Below are 26713 nucleotides of genomic sequence, written 5' to 3'. Positions count from 1 at the left end.
AAAATATACAGTACTTCTGTTGCAAAACAGCTCGGAGATCTTTTGATGTCTGTACATAGAGAGCACTTTATTCTTTAATACAGTTACTCAGCACTCTGCATTTTATACCAAGGACAGACAAGATTTATATCAATAATACTCCTTTAGGATATGTAAGTTCTAAATACATAGCACTCCAGAAGGAAGCATGATTATCAACACCTAGATATTCAGGTGTATTCATAAATTCATTCTATTTTAAAATTTTATTTATAAATTGTAAACTATTCTTTCTTCAGAATTTTTCCTTGTGCTTGATGTCTCGCACTTTAATTTTAAAACAATGTTGTTAAATTAGAACAATGAAAGAGATCTTTCAATGAAAGAGATCTTTCAATGAAAGAGATCTTTAGTATCTTATTTTAAGGGCACAACACCTCCATCCAGCTCAAGGACCAGTAGTAATACAAGAAGGCTTATTTTTTAAAACCCTTGGTTTAGGAGGCTGTCAAGAGGATGGAGGTAAATAAAACTTAAATACTAGAATGTCAGTGCCTCGTCTCCACATATTAGAATCATCACACAATCTTAAAGCATGTTTCTTACTCTGAGATTCTGGAAAGTAATTCTGTGAAATGGATGAGTTCTACTAGGTAGAATTTTGAGCAGTCCCTTGGGGAGAGTAATGTCTAAATACTTTGAAAAAAAATGTTCTTTATAAGTTGCTTAAAATACCATCACTAGTACTTAGGAATATTAATCATGTTTTTCTTGAAGACAGCTTAAAGAATGGAATCACAAAGTACCCATGACAGTTATCATTATTTTACCTATACTATCAGTAAGTTGTCGTATATTATTCTGCCAACAGTATAAAATCTTCACTAGTTACAATGTATTTACAGTATATAAAGCACTGTACTAAACATATACCAAGCATAGTCTCTCTCTTCAAAAAAAAAAAAAAAAAAAAAGCTTGGATCTGAGAATAAACCCACAAATGCTGACAACAACTCTTATGTTCTTGCCACCAGATACCACTTTTCTCCAGAACAACAAACCACACACATAGCATTCAAAATATCCTTTATTTTCACCACGGTTATGGTTTTATACTGTGCTAAATTATAATTAAATTGGTATCCCTTAAGCTTCAAATTACTTTGACATTTTGGTGACAATGTCTAAAAACATGGATACAACACAGGATTTCTATTTTGTAAAGGCAAATGAATAATCATCATTGAATCCAGAAATAAACTAAGAGAAAAAGAAACTAAGGATACCTCAATGAGAAAATTCACAAGAAATGACAGGAAAAATGCCTGTGGTTTACTGACTAAAGCTCAGTAACTACGAACCTGTATACTCATATGGATGAGGTTTCATAATCATAGATTCAGAGTCATTACTCATTTTACTCTTCTCTTTGCTTCCTCAAAAAGATATACCGACCTTGAGCATGAGAAATTAAATGAAAACTGCCTCAGGCAGATAAAAACATGACAATCATCCTGGCAATGAAGACAAATCACCATGTTCATTACAGTCAAGCTACCAAAAGAAAACTCTAGATCACACTAAACTAAAAACATACTTACGTTTATGTTTTCATTACACATGTAGGAAATTGCCAGTTACTGAAAGTAATTGTAGGATATGCCATGTAGGAAATTGCCAATTACTGAAAGTATTCAATTAAGACTAGAATCTTATAAATACCTTATACAAATATTTATTGAGTAAATATACAGATATAACACACAAATAAAATGGCAAAATTGTTACATGTTTAGATAAAAGATGGGAAACTAAATGTAACTTAAAGTCTCAAAACACTAATCCATTATCCTGGACGCAGGATGTGTCCTTCAAAAATAGAAGGGTAAATATCCAAGAGAAATGAAAACATGTCCACGTAGAAACTTGTTCATGAATGTTCAAAGCAGCATAATTCATAATATCCAAAAAGTAAAAACAATTCAATGTCCATCAACTGGTGAATACATAAATAAAATGTGATATATCCATATAAGAGAATATTACTTGGCCATTAAAAGAAGCGCTGATAGATGCTACAATATGGACGAACCTTGAAAACGTTATGCTAAGTAAAAGAGGCGATACACAAAAGGCTATATATTGAGTGATTCCATTTATATGAAATCTAAAGGCATATTTATAGTCACAAAGCACATTAGTGGTTACCTATGGCAGGGGGAGAAGGGGGTGCTTTGAGAAGTGATTGCTAATAGGTACAGGGTTTCTTTTTGATGTTATAAAATTGATTGCCGTGTGACTGCAAAACACCATGAATATACTAAAAACAACTAAATTGTACCAAAGGGCAAATATTGTGTGATTCCACTTACATGAAATACCTAGAGTAGTCAAATTCATCAAGACAGAAAGGAGAACGGTGTTACCAGGGGCTGGGGAGAGAGAAGAATAGGGAGGTATTTGTTTAATGGATACAGAGTTTCAGTTTAGAAAGATGAAATACTGTGAGAAGAATGGTGGTGATGGCTGCACAACAATGTGAATGTACTTAATTCTACTGAACCCCACACTTAAAACTGTTAAAAAATAAAATGTTTAAAATGGTAAAATGGTAAACTTTATGGTATGTACATGTTACCACAATTCAAAAAAACCCAATTGAGTTGTAACTTTAAATGAGTAATTTGTATGGCATGTGAACTATATCTCAATAAGCTGTTAAATAAATAAGTTGTGTGGGGTATAAAAGTAAGAATGTTAAACTTGCCACCACGATAGGTTAACTCCAAGTCTATAACTGTAAAAGTTGAGTGGCTCTGCTAATAGACTCTGGTTAGCCTGGAGTAAGATAGCCGGATGTGCCAAGGTCAGGGTGCTAGTCTTGACACACTCATTACCCTCACACTACATCCTCCACTGAGTGATTTCATACTCTCCTGTGACTTCAACATCCTTGTATATCTTCATATGGGACCTGGTCTCTACTTTTGAACTCCTGCCCCTTTATTCCTCAATGCTCATTGGACAGCTATTCCCAGGTTTTTGAAAAACTCTCAAACATCACATCACAAAATGGAGGGTAAGAACAGGAGCTTGAAGTCAGAGAGACCTGGACCTAGCTGAGACACCACTTAGCTGCATAGTCTAAGGGAAGTAACTAAACCTTTCTGGGCCTCTACTTCCTTACTTTTAAAATGAGAATAATTACCTCACAGGATTATTCAGAGGGTTAAACCAGATAAATGCATATAAAGTACCCGGAGGTTGAAAAACCAAGCATATAGAAAATACTGAACACATGTTCACTGACTTCCCCTACGAACTTGTTCTGCTTTATTCTCAAATTTAGTTAAAGGGGACACCATTTTCCAAATCTACAAAATTTGTTACTATTGATTCCTATTTGTCTTTTGCATTATTCTTCATATTCTGTCAATCTACCTCAGAAAAGTCTTTTTAAGTCTCTACCCTCAGTCATTATCAACACTTTAATTTAGGCTTTTATCATGTCTCATTCTGGCACAATTTAATTGTATCTCTCCATCATTAGTCCACCCTCCATGCTAACATAAAATTATCTTCCTGCTTATCTCCTACTTTAAAATATCTGTTCAAACTTTAGCTTGGTACTCAGCATAGAATGCTTCAAACAATGACCCTCCACTGTCCTTTCCAGTCACATCTACTCATCTTCACATACTCTGCACTTTTTACCTTGCGAACTTCTCACCATTCCCTAGATGTACTCCTGGCTTTCACACTGTTCCCTCTGTCTAGAATACCCCTAACTCCTTTACTTAACTTGGGAGACTTTTATTCATCCAAATCTATTTCAAATGACATCTTCTCAGGGACTATTATTTATCTGTTTACATATCTGCCTCTTCACTATGTTGTAAAGTAGTGTGGAGTATGGATAATGGGCTATATTCCTTTCTGTATCATCCTCAGCGGCTGGTGATGAAGAAAAAATGAAGGAAGTCAATAAAGAATGGAAGATCTGGATCCAGTTACATTAAGGTATCAGAGCCCAATATAAAAAGTCACAGGTTAATTTTGCTCCAAGGTAAATGCCAGAGATCCTAGTGTTTGGTGAAAGTCACAACATAAAGTTCCAACCAGTGAAATAAACTATTAATCACAATATTTAAAACCAAATTCTTTCTGATTTTTTTTCTTTTTGCTTTACTTTGCTTGTTAAGACTTTACTGGAAAACTATGAGCAACTGAAAACTAAGGAATTACTAATCTTTATAGGCTTAAGGAGCAAAAAATGACCCCGCTGCAAGTATATAAAAAAATATATTATTACTTGGATGACTAAGCAAGTTTTAGAATGGTTATTGAGAATTCTACTAGCTTTCAGCTTATGTCAAAAATTAGAATCTCTGATTTTGGAAACTGAGATTATCAACAAATTCTAACGCTGAAAGACAGGTCCAGATTACATACCTATGAAGTGATAAATTCTATTCAAGGTTAGAGGTAGCTCAGCACTCAAGATTATTGGGCATAGACTAGAAAAACTGCTATATGGTTGATGTCACCATTAACTACCATTTGGACCTAATATCTCAGTAAAGAATATCTTCTGATTATCTAAGGGTTTGATAATCAATGGCTCTCTAACTTAAATTTCTACAAAATGAGCATGAAAAAAGATACTGGCGGCCAGGAGAAGGTGGGATAACAGCTGAATAATTTTTTTTTTTTTTTGAAAACACACTAGGATATTTTAGATAAATAAATAAATAGCCAGGAGATTTTATTCCTTAGGATGCTGGCTCTCTATAAATTTATCGATTTACTTACTGACTTGATGAATTTAAGTTAAACTATTTTGTTTTAGATAAGAAAATCAAACCAGTTATTTGTTAAGGAAAGTCTTTGCATATAAAGCACATATTTTTTTCATTTTATTATTCAGATTGCTCAGAAATTACATAACCACATGGAAAGAGTGAAATCTGATCATTTAAGCATGAGACAAAAAGGACAAGAAAATTCTACTTTCAAGAATAGATTCGTTGAAAATAAGAAAGAATGTATGTATATGTATAACTGAATCACTTTGCTGTATAGCAGTAATTAACACATTGTAAATCAATAAAAAAAATAAATAAAAATTTTAAAAAAGAATAGACTCATTGAAGCATTTGATACAAATTCATTGAGGGAAATAAACTAAAATATTCAAGCAAGTTCTTTTTATTGATTATACCTAATAATTAGCTGCATTTATATTAATTGGATTTACTTAAAAGGCAAAAATAAATGAAAATTTTTATTAATGTTGGAGGTTATTTTACTTAGCACATATTAATATACTGAAAATTTACGTGAACATAATTTAAAAACAGAAAGCACCAAAGTGAAACAAGAGGTAGAAAAACAATTATCAATAATAGGGAATGCAAAATATTAAATCACCTTTTTAAAAATATCACTGAATAATTAAGGCACCATGAATGAATTCACTAGAGATAATTTCCAAAGTATTATATATCATTCTAATATTCAGAAAAGGATTATACTTTATTCAAGGGGCTAAAAACTAATACATAGTTTTGACCACAAAATCACTCAAAATAAGATTTAAAAAATTACTGTGCAATCTCAAAGAGAAACATAGTTACAGATGACTTACAAAAAAAAAAAAGGGCTAACATACCTCAGCAAAAAATACCTCAAACCAATTATCCACCATACATAGCTTATCCTAGACTTTCAATGTTAGTAAAATAATAGAAAAAGAATGATAAAAAAAATAGATCTCAGTAGATGACAATAAGGCATTTAATAACAACTCAGTATTCAACTTTAATTGATACTATAGAATATCAAATATAAAAGTTCTTCATGTGAGAAAAAGCATATTTATTTCTAGAGTCAAAATCATATTTTCTTCAATAATGCTAGTTATTAACTCTAAATATTTAAATAATAACAGGAGTTAACAGTGGTTGTTGTTAAACATTTAACACTGCGGCTCCTGAAACACCACCATCACCCCAACCACCACCCCTCTCTGATCTGTAACAGTTCTGGAGTATAAATAGTCCCACCATGTCTAATTTAAAGCTATCATTGCCATGTCACTATGGGAATTGGGAACAGATGCACAAAACTGGCTTCTGCTTGCTGCCTCCAACAAACCACTGAGTATTAACTTATTGAGCTCTTACTATCTGATGAGCACATGCTATGAACTTTACACATCCCCTTTCATTTGACCCTCACAACAACATACAAAGTAGATATTACTTCATCTTACAAATAAGGAAACTGAGGCTTAGGGAGATAAAGTAATTTGCCTAAGGTCACATTACTAACGAGTGGTAGAGGTAGAATTTAAGAATATCTTTAATCACTTTAATTATCATTCTTCATTCATGACCTATTGTTATTAAGGAGTCATGCATGGCCTGATTTGTAAATTAATCAACTCATCCATTTATCTCCTTATTTGTACCGCAACATATATTGGTAAAACCATAATTCAACCCCTAATGAAAACAATACCAGTGACTTACATCAACCTATGCATTCCTTCCCTTCACGTCTGCTTAGTTCTCCCCAGCAAAGGTATATCCTAAAGTTGGTGTTAATTATTCTCTTTAAAGCCAGGTTTACATCCCAAATATCTGTAAAGAAAACCTCAGATTCTTGACAACTGCATTACGTTGCTTTTTAATAATCTTTCAATATAGATATTGTCCTTATTTTAAATATGAGGAAGGTAATTAAGGCTCAAAAAAGTCAAACAAACTCACCAAGAATTACTTAGCAAATAGATGACATAAAAAGAGTTTGAAAACAGGTTTTTATGTCTCCAAAGACCAATCTTTTCACTAAAATATTCTGTTTCAAAAATAAGGTGATTTTAAATATCAAATAATTAATCAGTAATAAACTAGAGCTCACCATAAAGATCAATGTACCTCCTTACCATCTTTAAAATTAACTGTAATATATGCAATAAAAACAGAGCCCAATCATAAGTATAATAATATTTGAAGGTTAATTTTTTTCTCTTATTAAAAATAATATGCAAAATTCCAATGGAAAAAATTAAAGAAGCCAAGAACAAATGGAAGTGTATACACACACACACACACACACACACACACACACACACACACGCACGTGGTGCTCTTGATTGGGAAGACTACATACTGTAAAAAATTGCAATAGTTCTTCTATTAATTAAACAGTTAGCAAACAGGAAGCTAAAGTAAAGTATTCCCAGAATTTAAGAACACATTTAGAAAATAACACTTAGACAAAACTGATTTATAAATATATAACTAAGATTGGAACATTTTTATTTATTAAGTCTACTGAAAAAAGATTCCAAGGTGTATCTTCATGAACATACAGCATTATTATTATTTTAAACCATTAATTGAGCTCTTACTATAAGTTAGGTAATGTGCTTGACACATACTATCTGATTTAATCCTTATAATAACTTCATGACATTTGTAATACTAGCTCTATTTTATCGTAAAGAAAATAGAGAATCAGATAGGTTATGCATAAATTTTAAACAGAAAATTTTTTTTTACTTTTATAATTGGAGAAAAGGCTATTTCATTTTGCAGGAAGAAAAACACCTTATTGCTTCTAGAAATAGAAAAATCTGTGAAATAAGAGAAATTCCAGGGAACATTTAAAAACAGACATAGAGACATTCAGAATATTTTAAATATAAACACTACCAAAAAAAGAAAATTACAAGCCAATATCTTTGATGAATATAGATGCAAAAATTCTCAACAAAATATTAGCAAACCAAATCCAATAACACATAAAAAAGACCATATACCACGATCAAGTTGAATTCATCCCAGGGTCACAAGGATGTTTCAACATACACAAATCAATCAGTGTGATACACCACATCAACAAAAGAAAAGACAAAAACCCCCCGATCATCTCAATAGATGCAGAAAAAGAATCTGATAAAATTCAACATCGATTCATGATTAAAAACTCTTACAAAAGTAAGTATAGAAGGAACATATCGCAACATACTAAAAGCTATTTATGACAAACCCACAACCAACATAATACTCAACAGTGAAAAGCTGAAAGCCTTCCTGGCAAAATCTGGAATAAGACAAGGATGCCTACTCTCACCACTTCTATTCAACACAGTACTGGAAGTCCTAGCCACAGCAATCAGATAAGAAAAAAGAAATACAAGGCATCCAAACTGGAAGGAAAGAGGTAAAATTGTCATTATATGCAGATGACATGATACTATATATAGAAAACCCTAAAGTCTCCACACAAAAACTACTACAACTGATAAATGAATTTGACAAGGTAGCAGGATACAAGATTAACACATAGAAATCTGCTGCATTTCTTTACACTAACAATGAAACATCAGAAAGGGAAAGTAAAAAAAGAATCCCTTTTAAAGTCACATCAAAAAAATAAAACATTTAGGAATAAACCTTACCAAGCAGTGAAAGACTTACATGTTGAGAACTACAAAACACTGCTAAAGGAAACTGAAGATGATTCAGAGAAATGGAAAGATGTCCCATGCTCTTGGATTCGAAGAATTAATTTTCTTAAAATTAATATTGTTAAAATGGCCATACAACCCAAAGCAATCTACAGACTTAATGTGATCCCTATCAAATTACCCATGACATTTTTCACAGAACTAGAACAAAAAAAATCCTAAAATTTATATGGGAGAATAAAAGACCCAGAATTACCAAAGCAATCCTGAGAAAAATGAACAAAACTGGAGGCACAACCCTCCCAGATTTCAGACAATACTACAGTAATCAAAACAGCGTGGTATTGGCACAAAAACAGACATATGAATTAAAGGAACAGAATAGAGAGCCTAGAAATAAACCCAGACACCTATGGGCAATTAATCTTTGACAAAAGAGGCAAGGATATATAACGGAGGAAAGAAAGTCAGTTCAGCAAGTGGTGTAATGTAAATGTAAATCAATGAAGTTAAAACACTCCCTCACACCATACACAAAAATAAACTCAAAATGGCTTAAAGACTTAAATATAAGACATGACACCATAAAACTCCTACTAGAGAACATAGGCAAAACATTTTCTGACATAAATCATAACAGTGTTTTCCTAGGTCAGTCTCCCAAGGCAATAGAAATAAAAGCAAAAATAAACAAATGGGATCTAATCAAACTTATAAGCTTTTGCACAGCAAAGGAAATCATAAACAAAATGAAAAGACAACCTATGGACTGGGAGAAAATATTTGCAAACAATGCAACCAACAAGGACTTAATTTCCAAACTATACAAACAGCTCATACAACTCAATAACAAAAAACCAAGCAACCCAATCAAAGAATGGGTAAAAGACCTAAGTAGACATTTCTCCAAAGAAGATACACAGATGGTCAATAGGCAAATGAAAAGATGCTCAACATCATTATTAGAGAAATGCAAATCAAAACTACAATGAGGTATCACCTCACACTGCTCAGAATGGCCATCATTAAAAAGTCTACAAATAACAAATGCTGGAGAGGGTGTGGAGAAAAGGGAACCCTGCTACACTGTTGGTGGGAATGTAAATTGGTTCAGTCACTATGGAAAACAGTATTGAGTTTCCTTAAAAAACTAAAAATAGAGTTACCATATGACCCTGCAATCTCACTCCTGGGCATATGTCCAGAAAAGATGAAAACTCTATTTCAAAAAGATACATGCACCCCAATGTTCACAGCAGCACTATTTACAATAGCCAAGACATGGAAGCAATATATATATATAAAAGTGAATCACTTTGTTTTATACCAGAAACTAACATTGTAAATCAACTATACTTCAATTTAGGGACTTTCCTGGTGGCGCACTGATTAAGAATCCACCTGCCAATGCAGGGGACATGGGTTTGATCCCTGGTCCAGGAAGATCCCACATGCTGCGGAGCAACTAAGCCTGTGCACCACAACTACTGAGCCTGCACTCTAGAGCCCGCAAGCCACAACTACTGAAGCCCGCACGCTCTAGGGCCCGCGTGCCACAACTACTGAGCCTGCATGCTGCAACTACTGAAGCCTGTGTGCCTAGAGCCTGTGCTCCACAACAAGAGAAGCCACCGCAATGAGAAGCCCGTGCACCGCAATGAAGAGTAGTCCCCACTCACCGCAACTAGAGAAAGCCTGCACACAGCAACAAAGACCCAACGCAGCAAAAAAAACACCAAAAAACTATACTTCAGTTTTTTTTAATTTTTAATAAAAAAGAATATTTTAAACACATACTGAAATCATGTAGAAAGAAATAATTTGTTACAAAGGTTTTAAGTTACAAATAATTTGCTTATTATCTCTATACCTCACTTCATACAACTAAATCAATCCCAAATAGAATATAATTAAGCATTAGCAAAACAAATTTTTAAAATAATTAACTATAAGGATATATTTGTACTAACTGTTAAGATAAATTTTCTAAATAGTCAAGAAATGAAGAAGGATCACAAACATGCTTTAAGGTTTGAATAAGTCTTTTAAACTGCACAAATTTTGTGTGAAAACAGAAATATCTGGGATAAATGTAAATGATTTTAAAAGCTACAATGTAGAGTAACTGAAAATAAATGAAATATTGCTACATATACTCAGATTCCACTTGATAGTCAAAAGAAACAAGAGGGTCTATGTGAAAAATACTCAAATATTATATTACAAATATAAACTATTTTACAGAAAAATATACCACTTCACTAATAAAATAAAAATACAATAGTAATATTATATACCTATTAAACTAATAATCATAAAAATGTTATTAACTAAGTACCTAATAAGAGCTAGATATCTTGTTTCAGTTACTATTTATAATAACCCTACAAGATGTTATCACCATTCCACACTTTACTGATGAGAAAATGGAGGCTCAGAAAGGTTATGTGAAACTTTCTCAGTCATATAAAACTAGACAACCGCATGGGCAAAAACCTGAACCTACTCATCCAACTCTAAAGATCTTTTCTTTTTCCTCATTCTATGCTATGAGTAAAACACAAATCACAGAACTATAATAAAGCAATGCTTAAGCCCAGATTTGGTAAAGTCATGGGGGGAAATTGTACTCATAAATTGTTATGGGCATTATTAATGTGTTATATCTTTCTAGTGGAAAATCTTATAATATATAATGAGCTACGAGATAGTCATATTCTGCAGTATAATCATTCCTAGTATACCCCCAAAGAAATAAGCCAAATCGGGGAAAGGGGGGTGGGGCACATATCCATAAGGAGAAACTGTAATGGAAAAAAACTATAAACAACTGAAGTGTCCAACAGAGCCTACTTCAACATTTCAATGTAAGAGATTAGCAGAGTATCCCACATCCTCAACATTATTATTGGTCAATAGACGGGAATGTATATGAAATAGTCTTAAATGAAAAAAAGGAATACAACTTACACTGTTTATAACCATTTTAAAAATATACATATACAATGAGAAAAATAAGACAAATTTAAAGTGACATAGCCTATTTTTCTCTAAAGCTACTTAACTTCATAACAAATTATTTTAAGTTTGAGCATATATATGACTATGTCATATAACATTTAAAAATTTATGCTAGTATATTGCATTAATGACCTCATAATTGATGAGACCTTTGTTCCCTGATGTTATGGACTGAACTGTGTGACCCTGAAGTTCGTATGTTGAAGCCCTAGGCCCCAGTGTGACTGTGGGCCTTTAAGGAAGTCATTAAGGTTAAATGAGGTCATAAGGGTGGGGCCCTAATCTAATAGGACTGGTGTCCCTTTAAGAAGAGACAGAGACAATAGAGTTGCCTGTGCACAGAGTAAAGGCCAAGTGATAATACAAGAAGATAGCCCAGTCTACAAGCTGAGGAAGCCTCAGGAGAAAGCAGCCCAACCACACCTTGATCTTAGACTCCTAGCCTCCAGAACTGTGAGAAAATACATTTGTTTTTTTAAGCCACCTAGTCTGTGGTATTTTGTTATAGAAGCTCTTGCAGACTAATACACCCAGAATACATTTATTTAAAAACAGAAGAATTATACTGATATGTTGGATAATTTTAAATACAATAAAGTTACATGTAAATAGCATAAATTATTAAAGTTCATTGCCTAAGTTTTTAAAAATATATTTATTAACTTCAAAGTTGCTTAACAATAGACATCATAAATATCATAAGTGACAAAACGTGGGACTGACAGCTGCAAGACAGCTTAAAAGCAACAGATGAGTGACAAACTGCTAGCTGGGTAGGGGTTATGCATACTGAAATGCAATGATTCTTAGGAGAAATGGCAGGAAAGGAACATATTTCTCTGCATTTTGCAAAGAGGTCTCTTTTAATTCATTACGATATAAAGCAAATAGACAGACAAGATCTGAGGTATTATATGTACATCTTATGAACTGAGTACTCTATTTTTTTTTCTAATTTAGGTACTGACTCCCTAGAATAAGTGAGGAAGTCACCAGTTACTTAATTAAATAATGTGCTGTGTTCCCAGTACCAAGAGCAGTGTCTGTTGATTTAATGTGTAAGGCCCTTTTGAATTAGATTTTTTATTAATAAGTTGATTAAATTTGAATGAGACTATTAAAAGAAAATTATCTTGAAGAAAAAAGTAAAGCCTTCTAATTCCTAAGTTAGGAGGTCTTTAAAAATGTAACACGGGGAGAGAGGATATTGTTATTACTATGACATTATAGATAAAGACAACATATTAACTGTAACCAGAAAGGAGAACTACATAAGGTATATTTAATTTCTTTTCCTACTTTTTTTATTTAAGCTTTCAGTCCTATCTATACCTACTGACAGAGGAAGAAAAATAATTTAGGAATAAAATTGCTTCCCAGTAATCCTCCTTTTAAGTGTTATACACATGGGATATATATAGTTTACATCCCATGTATATTTATATTTTATAGTTTCTTCTGAGTTTCACACAGCTAATAAGTGACAGTTATGTAGACTATATGGTATTCTGTTGATTTTATATGTCATAATCTGTTTAGTTAATCCTCTTTTATTGGGTGTTTCAATTTATTTCCACTATTGCAAGCATGGAGACACCATTAGACATGGGCCCAAAGCAGTTGGAATTACTTTTAGCTATAAGAAGCACAAGTTTTATTTTTTATATTGTAGCAGCTGAAGGAATACATACTGTATAGCTGGAGGGTTAAACATAGTACAGTAGTGAAACCTCTGAGCTTTTACCTCTTCAATTGGTTAGTAATCCTGAGTATGGTATATTTCATTGCTTTAAGCATGAGATTAACTGTATTCAGCTACGACACAAAGAATTGTTACTTATATATACTCAGACATACACATGCTCAGAACAGATTCAGATTCACAGAATTTAAGACTAGCACATTACAATTTATTTACGTTTGGTAATTATAACAAATTCAATGATCAGGTATCCTCTTTCTCTTTCCTATTTTTTTAAAACTATATCCCTATAAGTTCACTTTCTTAATAGAAACAATATCAAATATATACTGAACACTGTAAATCAACTATACTTCAAAAAAATGGAAAAAAACATTTTGACTGAAAACACATTAAAAAAATAAAATATATATATATATATATATATATATATACTGAACAACCGCTATGTGCCAAACACTATTTTAAATGTTTTAAATACATACTATATTATTTAATGCCCCTCATATGCTGCAATTCCTATCAAACAAGAAAAGTAACAAACACTAGTGGGTTTCAAATTTTATAATATATTGATTCTCTTAAAGACATCTATATTTTAATAATTTCACACCTTGCCATAATACTATAATAGCAACTCTAATAAGAACACGTTCTACTCACACAGCATTTGTGAATAAATGCTACATAAACTATAATTTACATAGTGTTTCCAAATTTCATTTATCACTTTGTAAGAAAGAAATTACTACCCCATAAAAGTGTAAACAGAAATTCAGAGATTAAATTTCAAAAATGAGAATTGGCATAGATGGAAGTAGAATTCAGGTCTCCTGGATCAATGTATTCTTTCCCCTGTGGGGAATGAGAAATGAAGAAAGGTTCACAACTGCAGAAAGTTAGAAAACCACTTACGTAGACGCTAGGCTGGGTAGAAGCTACCGCCCAAAGAGAAAAGGAAATCTCTACACAAGAACTAGCTCCAGTCTTTGTATTAAACAGTATATTTCTGCCTTAAGAGCTTGACTCTCCATTAGTGAAGCACTTAGGAGATATCATAGTTACTGCTAAATAAAAACTGCTGATCTGACTGGTAGGAACACTATGTACTGTTCTTTACTTCCTGGACCCGAAATCCCTTACAATAGCACCTTAAACTCTGTTTAAGCCTCCATTTGCATAATTATTATATGATTAGAATGTATAAGATATTATGAAGTAATAAATATAGAATATTTTATATCACTTTAAGTAGACCATAAATGTGTAAGAAGCAGGGACACATTCTCAGAGCACCTCACACATAAGTGGGCTACCAATAGGTTGGCATAGTTGCTAAAAACTGAAAGTTAACTACGAAAGTCCAAAAATGTTTGTAAATACAAATACCAAAAAAACCTCAAAAACCTATAGATTTCTTTAGTCAAATGTATACATGTTAACCACTGAGAGGCACTGATTCTAAGAATTTCTTTTAAACTCTTTATTTCCTTTGATGCTCCTTTACTTAGATCATCCTATAATCACCTGGAAAGGAAATAGACATACTAGTATCCAAGGAAATGCAACAACCTAGCCTTTCAAAAATTTTAGCGGAATGTTAATAGAGGCACTTCAAGAAAGACTTTATTCTTTTGGTAATTATCTATAAGTCAAGGGTAAGAAGAAAACATATTTACTTAATAGTATAATTAAAACTCATCAGGCAAAGGGAAATCTAAGGGAGGACAAGGTTTAGGAGAAATACTGAATTTCTGGCACAAATATATTTGAAAAATTACTCAATTTTTCACTTATATTATTTTTAAAGAAATTAAATTGTACTCCAATAAGAAAATTATTCAACAATTCCCACAGTTTTAGAAAGAGTTTAAACTTCTGCTGATGTGGTCAATCTCATAACAAAGATAAGGTAAAGTTTCAGTGTTAAGGTTTTCAAAAGTTTCAGTGTTAAGGTTTTCAAAAACAAAAAACAAACATAGGTCCTAACTCATAATTGGAATACTTCATCAGATAAGGTCAATCATTTCCAAGGCAATCAGATAAAAATTTAAGTTCTTTTTGTAGTTTAAAATGCTATCTCAATATAAAACTTTTTAAAATTTAAACAAGTCCTAAATGAGTTTTTTTAAATGTTGAAGACTCTTATCTGAAACGCATCAAACACGAATTTCTATTTTGTCATCTAAAGAAATATTCAAGATTTGCATCTTCTGCTTCCACATTCAAATTGTGTATTACTATGACATGAGCAAATCAAAAGCCCCACTTATTAAAAGCTATCAATACACTTCAGCTCTAAATAGTTCTCTCTAATAACATTTGTCAATTTTTATGAAGAGATAATAGTAGAAATTCTGCCTTTTAATTCTCAACTTTGTCAGGAGAAGATGATTTGATAATTTCTCCCTCTAAATTGCATTTAATGTACAAAAGTAGATCAACGGGATGAAAAAGGGTAAAAGACAAAACAAAACAAATAGTTTTACACAGGCCCCAAAACAGAGTTCAAGAGTATAATGTAATAAAAAATTTCTTCTAAATCCATTTTTTACTATTAATTACTATCATTCATTGAGTCTCTAAAACAGTGTTTATTACTTTCTAAAAACTGTACTAATTAAGTAAATTAGTTTATAATGAGCAAACAGAATGGTTTATTATAAAACACAAATATTAAAATTCCAACAGTCATTAAATCTGAGCCCTCCCACTTTCCCCTTATTCATCACAATATACCTTCTCTTACTGGCTCATTGGTTGATTCTCCTTTTAGACTCAGCATCCTGGAGAAGCCACTGGAAAGAGTAGAGAAAATGCCACGGATGAAATATCCCTGCTGCTCAGACTCCATTGACCCCACTGAAGTCGGCCACCGTCTAACAAATCTGATACTGCAGCGGTGCTCTGGCTCTGAAAGAGATCTGCTGAATGGAACCCGAAGTGACCGAGTGTTGACCAGGTTCTGCTTCTCCACTGATGTTCCAAGGACCTCATTAGCAGAGGAAGAAACATTATCCCCAACCATCTTTGGCAGGACCTCTTGTTGTGGTTCATCCAAGCCTCCTTTATTATTTTGCAATTGCTCCCTTTTGTCCCCTTTCCACCTAAAGCTGGGATGTGTTTGCCACTGATAAGCACCCAGTGGCTTTCCTAGATTGGAAACAGCCTGTTCATTTTTCTTCCTCTTGCTTTTCATTGGACCACACCATGGATAACTCTTTACGCTTGTTCCTATCTCTGAATGTGCATAATCAGGTTCTGACAAAGATCTTCGATAGCTCGGAGGACACGGTGATGTTTGTCTCCTAAAGATGCTCATCTTCCATGACTCCATTTTTTAACAACTTCTCGAAACTTTAAATTTCCACTGCTCTGCAGTCTTTGCAGTTGAACCACACTTGTCCGTGCAGTCCAAAACATTCAACTGCTTAAGCAGCTTTCTTTGTGCGGCTTTGAACCACAGCAGATGTTGCTGCTTAAGAGCTGGTGTCATGTTATTACCCCATTTTCCCAGATCTCCGAAATTTCAGCAAGCACCCAAAAACCTCCTGTCTGAAGCAAATTATCTTCATAATACAGCAAAAGAAGATCATCTCGCTTCCTGCAGTACGTTATATTTCTGCACTGAGTTTTCAGGAAATGGTGTTTTTAAAAAATGAGAAGTGAAATGAAAGCGATAAAAAAGCCACAAACACCTTTATGGACCAATAGCAGTTAAGTGTTCACTATGTGAATGACACTGGGTTAAAAACAGATTGTGAAAGTACTCAAGCTGACATCCACACTTTCCGGAAGAAGAAGAAAAAAATCTGCCTAAAAGCCTGCTCTCTAAGTGACAGCTCTTCAGAATAGTTTTTAAAGTTTGCATTTCAAGAAAATCCTTGTTATTTACACCACAACTTCTCTCAAAGTTAATACTGTTTTTAAACTAATAGGTAAAGTCATATACTGTTTTGTGCAAGTACGCATTTGCAAAGATGAGGAAAAATGGACAAAAGAATGTCAAAATATAAAGCTATTTTTAATGTAAACATACTAGGGAGAATTTTAAAAGCACAAATGGATTTAAAAAAAGGGATAGAGGATATTTGCTATGAACTATAGCAAAGGAAAAGGAAAGTCTTGAGGCAACATCTTGTGGAAACTGGAACACAGGAAAGTACATACTTAAATGATTTCTAGAAGGGAAAAGTTTGCTTTGAAAATGTAATTGGGATAAGTTGTCTGGAAAAATATTCCCTATCTACTTAACCAAATAAATTCCTTTATTCCTCTTTGTGCTATTTACAAGTTAAAAAAAAAAGAGCTGACTACCTAAAATTTTGTTAAAGCAAGTACCTTATATTGAACCAAGATAATGAATGCCAAGTTTTTGGCTGGTTAATTTTTTTTCAACTGTCTGCTCATAAACTCCTGAAAATAGGGGTTTCGAATGGAAAGCCTGACAGACTTTAGACCACCAATAAAAGAGATATAACACGGCAATCAAATCACTTCGCAAGTTGTATAAAAAAATGATGATTTCATGTGGAAAACTAAAAAACCATCCATTTATTTGTAGAATATATACAATGAAAAACAGTTCTTACACTACGTCTCTTTCTTATTACTGCCAAATAGTAAAGTTGGTAACATACCTATTCTTTGAAACATATTAAAATGTTCTCGTTATTTCCATTATCATAAAGCAATAATCTCATCTTCATTTGTTTATATAGTCTATAAATTTACACATTTCTATATTAAAGAAGTTTTGAAGAACTTGGCTTTCCCAAAAGCATAATATATCAAACTAGAGTGTATTACAATTGTAAAATTTTCCCTTGTTTTAAAAAAATACTTAGAAATGTCAATCCGCATAAAGAGAAAAACAATAAACATTAAATTCTAATCTCTATTTGTGGCACATCACACAATCCACAAAAACTAATCTGTGATGGAAAATAAACCTAAATGTAAAATATAAAATGATAAAGCTTGTAAAAGAAATCACAAGAGAATATTTTTGTGAACTGAAGGTAAGCAAAGATTTCTTAGAGTACAAAACGTAATAACAATGATAGGAAAACATTAATAAATATGAATTCATAAAAATCAAAACCTTAATATGTCTAATAAGACATATTAAGAAATCAACAAGCAACCTACAAAATGGGAGAAAATATACACAATACAAACATCTCACAATTTGTACCACAAGATATAAAGAACTCCTACAACTTATTAATAAAATGAAAACCCAATTTTTAAAAGTAGGCAGACAGAGCTGAACAAATCCTTCATAAAGAAAGCTATATGAATGGTCAATAAGCATATGGAAAACGTACTCAACCTCATTAGGATTTAGAGAAATGCAAATTAAAGCCATAATGAGATATCACTCACATTCACCAAAATGGCTAACACTTAAAGGGCTAATAACACCAGACGTTGGTGAGGATGTGGAGCAACCAGAAATCTCATAATTAGTAATAAAATTAGTATGAAATGATACAATTGCTATGGAACAAACGTGACAAAATTTTTTTACAAAGATAAACACACATCTACCCAATGCACATCAGTTCCACTCACAGGCACTTAAGAAAAATGAAAATACACAAACTTGTACTTCAATCTTCACAGCAGCTTTATTTATGATACCCATAAACTGAAAACCACCCAAATATCCATCACAGTAGAATGGATAAACAAATTGTGATGTTTTCATACAACGGTATACAACTCAGCTATAAAAAGAATAAACTACTAATAACAAAACAATGTGAATGAATACCACAGATATTATGCCAACAAAAGAAACTAGACACAAAAGAGCACATACCATATGATTCCATTTCGACAGAGTTTTAAAACAGGCTAAACTAATCTACAATGGGGGAAAAAATCAGGAATGCAGTTGTCAGGGGTAGAGGCATTACTAACAAGAAAAGGACACCAGGAAGCTTTCTGGGGTGATGGAAACTTTCTAAGTCTTGATGTACATGTGAGTATGGGTGTGTTTATTTGTCAAATTCATCCAACTGTTCCCTTAAGATTTATGCATTTTTCCTTAATTAAATTTTACCTTAAAAAACTGTAAATACTGTACTCTAGTTAGTAAGTTTACTTATCCAGTGTAATGGGTTAGCAATTTTGAAAGCACTTTCTGTGTATTTTAGGCTTGAGGAAAGGAGTAAATACATTGAAGAGGATGAATGAATGGATGAATGAATACATACAGACAGACAGACAGACGTACCAATACTGGAACAAACCAATATTATGCAACTCCTGATATGATGAACTGTGAAAGAATAGCTTGTGATTTTTTCCTGCCAAAAAAAAAAAAAAATTGCATAACCTAAATTTAATCACAAGTAGCATCAGATAACCTTGAATTAAAGAAGATCTACAAAATAACTGTATCCTTTGCTTCAAAAATGTCAAGGTCAAGAAAATCAGAGAAAGGCAATAGAACTGTTGTAAATCAAAGGAGACTAAGGAGAAACAATTAAAAATAATGCATAATTTTGGATTTGATCCTAAAGTGGGGGGGGAGAAGCTATAAAGAACATTACTGGGACAATTGACAATATTTTAATATGGAGTATGGATTAGATAATAGAACCATACCAACATTAAGCTTCCTGATTTTGATTATGAAAGAAAATGTTCTAATTCTTAGGAAATTCACACTGAAGTATTTAGGGATCTAGAGTCATGATGTTTCCAATTTACTCTCAAATGACTCAAGGAAAAAACTATGCATGTAAAGGTAGATAAAATATGACCAAAGAAATGGGGCAAACTGTACACAATTATTGAATCTAGGTAAACGGTATATGGGAGTTTCTTGTATGCCTGCAAATTTTCTATAGGTTTGAAATTTCATCAAAATAAGACATTACACAAGCAAAATTTTTTTAAATTTCAAACTACTTCCTTTGGGTCTGTAAGATATTTTTATTATTAATAATGTAATATTATTAATATTACATGTAATATTATTAATACTATTTCAGAGTATCTTTTGAGTAATACATATAACAAAGTATCTAGTTTCACAGGTTTCATGAGAGGGAACTTAATCAAGATCACCCTATTAAAATACCTCAGTGAAAAATTAAATTAAAACTACAATTTTGAGAAAAGTTGCACCACAGGAGTAGAACTTGAGCCCCATAACCAACATTGTAAAATTCAGAGACTCAATGTTAAATGAGAAAATACTTTTACACACTAAATAGGTAACATAAAAATAACTGCCATAGTTTCTAAGGAACTACTACAATTCTTCTAACCATAAACTTCCCTATTTAAGGAATATGGAAATGGAAAATAATAAACAGCACAGAAAAACATTCAAGCGAAATCAGAAAGCAAAAGAACTATAGATTGAAGAAGTGACAGTCTCAAAGTAGGAATAATCAAAGAAATGAAGAGATTCACCTCTCTCACAGTTGGCTAAAGGTGGATTTGGCAAATGCTTCAAATTATCTTCTATCATTATGAAAGCCTAACATCATTTATGTTAGTTATTTCTCCAAGTTTTATCTTTCATCTGAATATAAGACAACTTGACACTTCATTTTCTGAATTTTATTAAATATATATAATGAATTCATAATTTTTAAGAAAATATTCACAGGTTTTATAATTTTTAAAATTAGAAACAATGACACTAGTGCCACTGAACTACCACATTCATTATGAATCCTAATATAAAAATTGGCTGCTGATTGAAGTGTCATAACAAGAACATTACTGCCATCTCAAGTATCAACTAATTATTATTAATTTTCTTAATAGAAATCTGTAATATTTAAAGCACAGCTTTAAGAACCACTCTGTTGCTAAGTCAAAAGAAACATCTGAATTCTCTAAATAAATATACAAGTACTTATATTCACATAGAGCCATATTTTAAATTGTTATTGAGTACCTGCCATGTATCAGGCACTGTATTAAGACTAGAGGGGCTTCCCTCGTGGCGCAGTGGTTGAGAATTCGCTGCCAATGCAGGGGACACGGGTTCGATCCCTGGTCGGGGAAGATCCCACATGTCGCGGAGCAACTAAGCCTGTGCACCACAACTACTAAGCCTGCGCTCTAGAGCCCGTGAGCCGCAACTCCTGAAGCCCACGCGCCTAGAGCCTGTGTTCTGCAACGAGAAGCCACCACACTGAGAAGCCAGTGCACCGCAATGAAGAGTAGTCCCCATTTGCCACAACTAGAGAAAGCCTGCGTGCAGCAACGAAGATCCAACGCAGCCAAAAATAAATAAATTTATTAAAAAAAAAATACTAGAAGAACAAAAAAGAATAGAACACTGTCCCTGCCCTCTTGGAACTGCCAGTTGACTAGGAAAGACTGACATTAGGAAGGGGGGTCTACAGAATGTTAGGGAAGTGATTTGTAAGGGAATTTTGAACCATGTCTAAGGCATAAGGGATGGAAACAATTTCTTTTGAGATTCTCTTAATCTTGAGATTCTATTGTTATACTCAATTCTGCTATAATGTGACATGCATTTCTAAAAATCATCACACTATACAAAATTGCATAATAAAACTTCAAGACTTATGAGGAAGTGGGGTTGGGAAGCAACGTTCAGAAACAATGACACATAAAAAAAGATAAGAAGCTAATAAAAACTGTAGACCATTTTACACAGGTTAGTTAAGAAACACCTAAATGCCAAAATAAATATAGCACGCTACTTTGAAAAAACCCTGAAGTTTGCAGTGGGCATCAGAAGGGTTGTAGCTTTTGTGTTTTTGTGAAGTGATGGAAGGAGGGTTATCTGAAACCTGAAGGACAGCTATAACACTTAAGTGGATGGATGTGGCTCATAACAAGTATGGGGAACTGAGGCAGCCAGTAGTTGGTCGAGATGTATGCCTTTCAGTATTTGCTACAACACGATGCTTTACTTGGATACAGTTTTCTGTATTCAGCTAACGTTTCTCAAACAAATGGCACATAAGCAAACACAAAATTCATGTAATGCTCAAATTGTTCCCTACTATCAATCATATGGTACAAATCCTCATTTTCAAAATAAGCGTGATATAAAATAAAATTTAATTTAAAGAATTTTTTAAAAACATGTAATAAAACATGTAATAAAAATAATAATAAAAAAATAATTTTATTTTTAAAACACCAAAAACAAAAACAAAACCAAGCATGATAGTAGAACTATATTTTCTCTTTTCCATATAACTGGTATGGTAAAAAAACAGGTAAAAATCAACAGGAGACCTTACCATTGAAAGGCACAATAAAAGCAGAGGGGAAATAGCTCTTATCCTTAGTAAATTCCACTCTTTAGTTTAAACTTTTCATTTTTTTCTTTTCTTCCTCCTCTCTATATCAGAACAATAAGAACCAAAGGATCAAACTCATGATGTGGGCATAGAGGACCAAGCATAAAAAGGTAATGTAACAGATCTGCTTCTAAATTGGTGCTTCTCACGTTGTAACATGTAGATGAATCACCACAAAATTGAATTAAAATGTAGATTTTGCTTTAGTACATGTGGGAGAGGGCCTGAGATTCTACATTTCTACCCAGTTCCTAGGTGATACCTATGCTGATTCATGGGCCAAATTGTGAATAAAAAACTACAGACAGATTTTTAAATAAAAGGACTAATGGAATTCTCAAGGCTCCCATAAGATTCAGTCAAGTTCACCAAAATAAAAAAATTGTATTGGGATTGAGGGTAAAGTGAGAACATTTGCCTGAAATATTCTGTGAGAGCATATACATCACATAGAGACTTAGCTCATGGTAGTGTACTGAGAATCAAATATACAGTAATCCAAACCTCTTCCTTGGAGACAGCAAAGACTATCTACAACATATAAATAAAGCACAATTAAAAACTGAACAATCTTCTGCACTTTATGAACTGCAGCATTTTTTTAATGGAAGGAAGCAAGGGAGGAAGATGTAAATGACCATCTATAGGAGAGTGACAAATAAATCACAGTACAGAACTATGTAAAAACAAACACATATATTAGGGTAAGCTACAAAGACACACATTTTTAAAGAGTGATGCCTGTGAGGAGTACAACTGAGAAATCACCTTAGATCCTTAAAGTTTTATTTTTTAATTGTTAAGTATATACTATAGTCATAATAGTAAGAAAAAACTTAAACAGAAATTTATGTGGTAAGAGGTCTAAGAGATAAGGTAGAAAAGCAATATATACTATAAAAAAGTAGATCATGATCCCACTTTTACTGAAGATTATCATTAATACATCAGTACGTACATGGTGGAATATGCACGGAGAGAAAAATCTGTTGCTATTTCTTTTAAATATTTTCTTTTTTAACAATAATAAAATCTGTTGTTATTTTTGTTACTACAGGAGATTTTTTTTATATTATTAATTTCTGTAATATATGAAATTTTACAAGTGGGTATTTTTATTCCTTTTGAATGCAGAAAATTTAAATTATTATTATTATTTTGGCCACACCACACAGCATGTGGGATCTTAGTTCCCTGACCAGGGATCGAACCCACGCCCCCTGCATTGGAAGCATGGAGTCTTAACACTGGACCACCAGGGAAGTCCCTAAATAAATATATTTTTAAATCTACCCAGAGTGAAAAAGGAAGCCTTAATGTTAACCCACAGAATCAGAATTAGAGAATAGAAAACTAAACAAGTCATCACAGATTAACTTAACCAACTCTTTCATATAAGCAAACAAGACCAGAGAAAAGAACTTGTCCATGACTACTTAGTTAACAGCAAAAAACAAAACAAACAAACAAAAGGAAGAACACAGGTGTATCCTAATTCCCAGTTCAGGATTCCAAAACCTCTTTAAATTAGCATTTTCCAAATTACGATCCACAGAACGTAGCTGAGAAATTTAGGCTTACAGAGCATAATTGTGACATTAAGGCCAGACATTATAGTGTTATTTCGTTTAAATGCTAAAATTCTTTCTTTTTTAAAGGTTAAAATAGGATATCAGTTTCTCATTAAAATGGCTTTTTAAAATTTATTTCAACTAAGGGAAGCAAGTGGAGATGAAAAGGCAAAACTTGAGCTTTCTCAGTTTACAAATACTAGTCTGCCACCACTTCCTTTCTTAAGACACACCTTTTCTATAATGAAATTCTATACTATAAATCCCACATGCTCTTTTATAATAGAAGACATAACACATGTTACAATTAACAAAGAGTTCTGGAGTTCTGTTATCAGAAAAGAGAGTACATACCTCTTAGATCAACTCATGAAAAACTTTAAAAATAGGATTAATTTCTATAAACCAGAAGAAGACATCTTTTAAAAATACAAAGTCTTTGTTTATACAAAGCTAAGTAATTAATAACAAAACATCCCCTTCCCATCTCCTATCACTGGAGCACATCTGCTTCCCGATGAAACACTTCCTGTGGCAAAAACTACCTCCCTTCTAAGTAGTAGAACTCAAAGACACACCTGACACGTACACAACTGCTTTTCATTTAAGAGACAAAGATATGTCTAAAAGCACTAAATAAAGATTATTTTTAACAGACAACTTCTGGAATCGATAATAATTTTTTAATAAGAAAACACTGTAAAATGAAACCAAAAACATAGATGACTCCTTATGCCATTATTAAAGTCTTTTTTAAAAAAAAAAAAAACTTCTGCTTTTCCTCTGAACTCTCTGGTCACACCTTTTCTGTCTCCTTTGAGGTGCATTCTTCTCTATCTAGTCTCTAAATGTTAGTTCTTCAAATTGGGTCCTAGGCACCCCCTTCTCCATATTCTCACCATGCACATCATCATTCACAGTTACCACAGCAACTTATACCTCCAGTTCAGACCTTGTCTCCTTTGAGCAACATACTCATATATTCAATTTGACAATTTGTGGCCTCTCAAATTGAAAATGTATAACACTTAACCTGTGATCTTTCCTTTAAAATCTGGTCTCATTCCAGTGTTGCTTATTCTAATAAAAAGCACCGCATCCACTCCACTGTACAGACCCCAAACCTTAGTCCTCTCCCTCTCTTACCATTTAATATCAATTCCATAAGACTCACTGATTTTCCCTCCTAAGTATTATTTAATCTATCTACTTCTCACCATTTCCTCTAAATCAACCTACTATCATTTCTCACCTAGATTATAACAGCCTCCTAAATTAGTCTACCTACATCTACTACAGCCCCTTGCAAACCATCATTCCCACTATAGTCAGAATAATCTTTTCAGAATACAAATTTACTGCATACTGTTTAAAACCTTTCAATTGCTTCCCAATACTCTTATGAAAACAACACAAAACAAACCAAAATTCCTCAACAAAGGCTGGTCCCTACCTATCCCACCCCTTCAGCCTCCCTTGAAACCTTTTGGTCCTTCATACCAGCTACTCTCCTTCCCCGCCATAGGGCTCTTGCCCACACTGCTCCCTCTACACGGAAGGATCTTTCTCTCCTCATTATTGCCTACTCATAATTCACATTTCAGTTCAAGTGTTACCACTTCCTGAGGGAGGCCTTTCCTGACCTCCCTGACTAGGTCAAATCTCCTTTTATAGGCATTTACAGTCCCATGTATCTCCCTATTACAGTTATAGATATATTTGGATATTTCCTTGTGAGATTATTAATCAATGACTGTTTTACCCACAAAACTATCATTTCCATGTCTGTTTTACTGTCCACAGAGTTCTCGATGCTTGACATATGATAGGCACTCAATAAATATTTGTTGAATTCATTAATAAAATCTGAGAAAGATCTAAACTAAAAGCACCTAACTTCAGACTAGTAGTAAGAAGGGTCAGTGATCACCTATTTGAGTTTAACATTTTCTCTGATACCAGGAAGATCACATTAAAATACACGATGGGGGAGGGGGACAGGGGAAAGAAGATAGTCAGATATACTCCAGGGAGTTGTTTTCCCTGAAACAGGAAAAATAAAAGAATTCTGTGAAATGAGAAGAGGGCAAAAGGGAGGCAGGAAATATTGTTTTAATTGTTAAGAAATTTTTTTCCAGAAATGTCAATTTAGTTGATGCAGAAACCATTATCTGGCTTTTCTAGGTTTTCTTAAAAATTATTTTTAAGAAAAATTTTGGCATCACTGTTTGCAAAAAATCTTTAAAAAGCATAAAAAAAATAACTACAAGCACTCAACAAGTTATATACATTCTTAATGAACATATACTTGGAAAATGAACAACATTCTGATAATCTGAAATAAATATCGGCATTGTACATCTGATAAATAACCAAGCAGCTTGTACTAAGGTAGACTTAGCTAAGCACCAAAATTGGGGATGCCAAAGGAAGGAATTAGGAATATTTTATTATTATAAGGTACTTGCATTACCTGGGAAACAATATAGTATCATTTGAAAGTGGACTTGGATTAACTGTAAATATATATTGCAAATTCTAGGGCAAACACTTAAAAACTTTTTTTAAAAAGTAAGAAAGAAAAAAAATAGAATGATATAAAATAATCAATTAAAATCACAAAAGGCAAAAAAAGTGGAAGACAAAT

At 32.9% G+C, this 26713-nt stretch overlaps 1 protein-coding gene across 5 annotated transcripts in view; it reads right to left on the bottom strand.

The window, feature by feature from the left end:
• The window catches only part of RASAL2 (RAS protein activator like 2), a 387616-nt gene that overhangs the window by 242164 nt on the left and 118739 nt on the right, over nt 1-26713 (bottom strand). For 2 of the 5 annotated variants that reach the window (XM_060034500.1, XM_060034509.1), the window contains exon 1: nt 15921-16880. The exons of the other annotated variants lie outside the window; for them this stretch is intronic. In XM_060034500.1, the coding sequence (XP_059890483.1) occupies nt 15921-16518 (598 nt within the window). In that variant the 5' untranslated portion in view covers nt 16519-16880. Of the gene's footprint in view, nt 1-15920; nt 16881-26713 lie in introns of those variants that run through there. 5 annotated transcript variants of the gene reach the window in all.

Source organism: Delphinus delphis, chromosome 1 (assembly GCF_949987515.2).
Source record: "Delphinus delphis chromosome 1, mDelDel1.2, whole genome shotgun sequence".
In the NCBI taxonomy this organism is placed as follows: domain Eukaryota; kingdom Metazoa; phylum Chordata; class Mammalia; order Artiodactyla; family Delphinidae; genus Delphinus; species Delphinus delphis.
This window is presented reverse-complemented; position numbering and strand designations above follow the sequence as displayed.